This window comes from Nicotiana tabacum, chromosome 3 (assembly GCF_000715075.1).
Source record: "Nicotiana tabacum cultivar K326 chromosome 3, ASM71507v2, whole genome shotgun sequence".
Taxonomy (NCBI): domain Eukaryota; kingdom Viridiplantae; phylum Streptophyta; class Magnoliopsida; order Solanales; family Solanaceae; genus Nicotiana; species Nicotiana tabacum.
The window spans coordinates 207,883,862-207,889,430 of record NC_134082.1 but is presented as its reverse complement, the minus strand read 5'-3'; the positions used below and the strand labels follow the sequence as shown (position 1 = coordinate 207,889,430).

The 5,569-nt window shown below is 36.0% G+C and overlaps 1 protein-coding gene across 1 annotated transcript; it reads left to right on the top strand.

Annotated features, from left to right (window-relative positions):
- Nucleotides 1-3,336: 3,336 nt before the first annotated feature.
- On the top strand, nucleotides 3,337-4,107 carry LOC142178874 (uncharacterized). Its single transcript, XM_075248659.1, has one exon. The coding sequence runs from the start codon at nucleotides 3,337-3,339 to the stop codon at nucleotides 4,105-4,107; it is 771 nt and encodes a 256-aa protein (XP_075104760.1).
- The last annotated feature ends 1,462 nt before the right edge of the window (nucleotides 4,108-5,569 follow it).

Here is a 5,569-nt window from a genome sequence, read left to right as displayed (position 1 = left end):
ATTTCTCTCAAAATATTCAAAAGTTGGTCAACATGCAAGTCCGAAGAAAATAAATGCACAAATAGCAAGTAAGATGCATCAGGATGGTCTTTTTCATTTTTGGTACACCTGTCCTAGACAGACCCAACCCCTGTGTTGAGCCTCCAAAGTCAAATGCACGTGATGCAAACAAACGTTCCTACTAGGGATCCGGCATGAAGCTGAGTTATTCTAGGTTCAAAGCCTAGGTATTTGTTATAGACTGTGTACCCGAGCGGACAACTCGAGTCGAGGAGGGGGCAACGTACCGGGGACCCGCGAGATCGTCCGGCTTTGTAACTTATCCAGCCTCTTTCTTATTTTAGGGTATGACACTAACAGAATAGGGAGTCTCAAGCAGTAAGCACATCCCCGGAGGTAAGAAGAGAAGGGTTTCGACACAGTTTATATACAGTTCAGATAATATCAAAGCGGTAAAAGCATCATTTAGCACATTAGGCCCAAACATGTAAAAAAATCACATAAAGCCAAATATAACAATCTTTATAAGCTCGAATTCTTGAACCCTGAACCAGAGATTCTGGGTTCGTTCCCCAGCGGAGTCGCCAGAGCTGTCACACCTCCTTTTTCACCTACACCCCGGAAAAGGGTATATGTAAAGGGAGTTTTTCCAATTAAAGGACAATCGAAACGGGATTCATTTATTTAAAGATTCAGAGTCGCCACTTGGGAGATTTATGGTTTCCCAAGTCACCGGTTGAATCCCTAATCAAGGAAAAGATTGACTCTGTATTACAGTCCGCGAACCAGAAATCTGAGTAAGAAATTCTGTTAACCCGGGAGAAGGTGTTAGGAATTTCCGAGTTCCGTGATTCTATCACGGTCGCTCAACTGTTATATTTGGCTTAAATTATCCGATTTTAACAATTATGAACCTATGTGCAAATTTTAACCTTCAACCGCTTTTACTCAATTTTTAAAAGAAAGTTGAACGTCGTCTAAAACATGTCTTTAGATTGCGTCACATGAAATGCACCCGCAATCCTGAACACATTTTATTCAACATTTTGGGATTTGATTTGGGTCACATGAAATGCACACCCGAGTTTAAGAAAGTAACTTTATTAAAATACGCACCTAAAGCGACTAACGCGTTATTATCTTTGGGGGGCGTGAAATTTGCTAAACGGCCCATCCCGAATTCTAAGTAATTTAATACAGACATTTATTGAGGGCCCCGCGATTTAGACATTTTATTTAGCGAGGCTCATCTCAGTTTATTATTTAAAATGCAAACCTAAAAGCAACTATGATTTTCAATTTTTATTTGTCTCTAATAATAAAAGAAAAAGTCCTAATTAATTTGTTACTGGACCAAATGATAATTTTGCACCACAGTCTAGCCATTGGGCTCCAGGATAAGCTCAACAAAGAGAAATTACATCCAGGTCTGTACCCCAAAATTGGCCAGTCGCAGACCTTGGCCCAGGTCCAAACGTGAAGGGAATTAAAACTGGACCTTGGCCCGCGTCAGAGGAGCTGAAGCTCAAACTGCCGGAAATAGGCCGCTGGGCCTTGATCTTTGTACCAAGCAAACTTAATTCAATTAAAATGAATACTACTGAATTTGCTTCAAGCTATTCCATGTGCACTCTATAATTTGTAACAAGTAAGAACAAGGTACACCTACTCAAATTAGCAAGCACTAATCATTTTGATTCCAATTTCAAGCTTGGGTCATGCCTAACTAATGTATTACCACAATATTCCGAAGGCAATGGAGTGATTAACGACTGAGTTGAGCTATCAAACACACTTCACCAATTTAAGTGCATATTCCCTGATCTTAAGCTCAAATCACTGGTGTCAAAACTAAAGTGTTGCACTTACTAAATCAATTATTAGGCCCGATTTTAACATTATCATGATCTACATTCTGATTTCAAAGCCAATTTTAAGCTGTAATGAATAATTATCACATGAATTCAAGATACACTACACTAAAACTACTATTCAGAATGAACAAATTCTAATTCAAATTTAACAGTCCAATATCGTTCAAAGTCCAGATTATTACACATCAAATATGATTTGCATCAAACAATGTATACACTAACTAACATTTATCTAGCCATCAGTGTACAACACATAGAGAACATGAACATGCTGATCTCATTTCTATTTCAACAGCTACATCAGGGTAGTTTTGAGACGTGTACCTGGTATGTAGAACAGAAAAATGGGGTAAGCAATCAGCAACAGCAAACAGCAAAATACAGCAGCAGAAAGCCCAACACAGTAGCTTCAACACCTCAATCCAGAAATCCCAGCAACACGGAGAAAACTAGTAAAAATGGAGAAGAAAAATAGTCCGGAAATCTCTCTTTGTTTTCTCTTTCTAGCTTTGAACTCTCTCTGGTGTTCTTCCGCTCTCAATATTTCAGAAAATTTGGTTCTATCTTTTTTACTCTCTCCAAAATGAATTCTGTCCCTGTATATTTAGTGTATCCAGAGTGTATATCGAGTGTATACCGCTATCTCCGCCCCCTCTTTTTTTCTTCTCTAAATCTATTTTTTCCTCTTTTTTTTGAACCCCCTTCTTCCTAAATTTTCTCTTCTATTTATAGCAAAATTTTCGAAATTTTTCAGATTTGTTTTTTTTTATTTTTTTTATTTTTTAATTAAAAGAAATCTCACTTACAAATTGCTTTTATTTTTTTAGAAAAAGAAATCCCACCTTTATTTACTTTTATTTTTAAAATTCTAACTTTAATTACTTTTATCTTATTTAAAATCCCACTTTTTATTTTTTTAAAAGAGGATCTCACTTTATTTAACTTTTCTTTAAAAAAACAAACCACTTTCTTTTCCTTTTTCTTTTAAAAATGCTACTTTCATTTACTTTAAATTTTTTAAATTTTCAGATACCTTTATATTTATTTTTTAATTCCAACCTTCTTTTACTTTTTAATTTTTTAAAATTTCCACAAAACTTTTTATTTTTTTTTAATTTTCTACATTCTTTTACTTTTTTTAAAAGAAAATTCCACCTATTTTTACTTTTATATTTTTTTTATTCAATACTTCCCTTTTTCTTATTTTTTAAATCATTCCTGAAATTATTTATTTTTTAAAAAAAATAATATTTTCGGATTTTTTTTTATAAAAAAACAAAAAATAATAAAAAAATATTAATAGTGATAATTCAACTTTTTTTTTTGTATTTTTATCCTATAATAAAAAGTGTAATAAATCTAAAATAATAGTAGGTTAAAACCCCCTAAAATATTTACATAAAAGAAGTGATAAAAAATTAAATGTTGTCAAAAATTAGGTGTTCACAACTGGCTTCCAGGAATGGGGAGTGCTCCCACAGTGTTGCAAGCAGGACCTCCACCGAAAACTGTAGAGACCCCGCCGGAAATTGATGCAGGAGCTATGAACGCAGCAAAGAAACTGACATTCTCTGCAACATCTAGTGGAACTAAGCCTATGATGGCTGAAGTCGTCAAAGGTAATAGAGAGCAAAACATGGGGCTTAACCTAAATTACTACCCACCGGTGATGAAGGATGGAATTAAAATAGTAAAGCTAAACCCCCAGGAAATAGCTGAGCAAAACCAGAAATGGAGTCGAGCTTTAATTGGGTATGTAATTGGTGGAAACCCTACCTTCAAAGAAATGCTCAAACTTGTTTATGGAGTATGGACTTCTGTTAGTACACCGCATGTATTCCTTCATAACAATGGGTATTTTAGTTTTAAATTTGATAATAAGGAGGACAAGGAAGCAATTCTTAAGCAAGGGCCTTATACTTTCAATTATACACCATTTATCCCAAAGCAGTGGGATCCAGAGTTCCAAATGAATAAGGAACCTACCCAACCTGTTCCGATATGGGTGATGTTCCCAAATCTACCAATCCAGTTTTGGGCTCCTGGTAATTTAGGGAGAATATCTAGTTGTATGGGGAAGCCTATTTGCATAGATAAATTAACAGCTCAAGAGCAAAGGATTGCATATGCTAGAATACTGATAGAAATGGACATATCTCAGCCTCTACCAGAGTCGATTTCTCTTGAGTTACCTGATGGAACACATTACTCACAGAATATTGAGTATAAGTGAAAGTCACTGTTCTATCAGGACTGTTTGAAAGTTGGGCATAACACAGGAGATTGCACAAATCCAGCAGAGCACAAGGAGCCTAGACAGGACATTAGAAAGAAACCAAAGAAGAATGAGTGGATGGCCAAGATTGTTACTATGAATGAAGATCAGAATAAGAAGCAACAGACAGAACAAACTACTCATTATAAGCATAATGAGCAATTAACCAAAGAAGATGGCCAACAGCAGAATAAACAAGTAGAGAGGGGAAAGGAAATAATGCCAGCTACAACAGTCAAAAACCAAAAAATTGATGAATTGGAGTTGATGCTCAGAAGGAATCAGTTCAGTGCATTGAGAATTCATACAGAGGTTACCACTAGCAATGTGGTAAGGGGAACTAATCTGACTAAACAACCCCCATGATCTTTGGATCATGGAATATTAGAGGGTTGAACAAGCCCTATAAGCAGAAGGAGTTTAAATCCTTTCTGCTTACCAATAAAGTGGATCTATTGAGCTGCCTAGAAACAAAGGTGAAGGCTAGAAGAGCAGAGAAAATAAAAATTAAAATAGGGGCAGACTGGCAGATTTACAGTGATTATACAAGCTGTCAAAATAGTAGAATTTGGGTATGCTGGAAACCATAATTGGTGGAGGTTGATATACAAAGTTCAGAGCCTCAAACTATTCATTACAAAGTGAAGGATAAAGGATCTCTATTTGAATGTTATGTCACATTTGTTTATGGTTATAACACTATTGAAGGGAGGAAGGAAATCTGGAGGCAGTTAAAAGCAATTAACCATATGATGCTAGACCCTTGGATCATCCTTGGGTTTTAATATAATATTGTCTGTTGCGGATAGGATCAATGGAGCACCAGTCCAACAGAATGAAACAGAGGAATTTCAGGATTGTATAGATGAAGTGGGACTAGGGCAGCTTAAAAGAAAGGGATGACAGTATTTGTGGTGTAATAAAAGAGAACCTAGAGACAGAATTTACAGTTTAATTGATTGGGCTTTTGACAATGCTCAATGGTTTAGCTTGTATAGCAGTATAGAATCACATTACTTAAATCCTGGTTGCTCAGACCAGTCCCTTATACTATGAACTACTACTATTGTTAGACATAAGCTGCCAAAACCATTCAGATTACTCAATGTCTTGCTGAAGCAACAATCAGTCAAGGAAATGGTAGAGGCTATATGGAAGACCCGCTGGAGGCTCTGCAGGTGTAACTGCCCGACCGGTCATTTTGAGATTTTGCACTTTGTTCGTTAGTTCTCGGGCATGACTAGCCCGTGTGATGTATTATAACTTAAGTAAATTGTCGGTTTTGGTTTTCAGGGTAATCAGAACAAATTTGGAAGAATAGTTCTCAGTTTGAAGCTTAAAATTTGAAAGGTTTGACCACGATTTGATTTGTTAGTAGATGACCTCGGATTGGAATTTTTATAATTTGGTTAGCTCCATT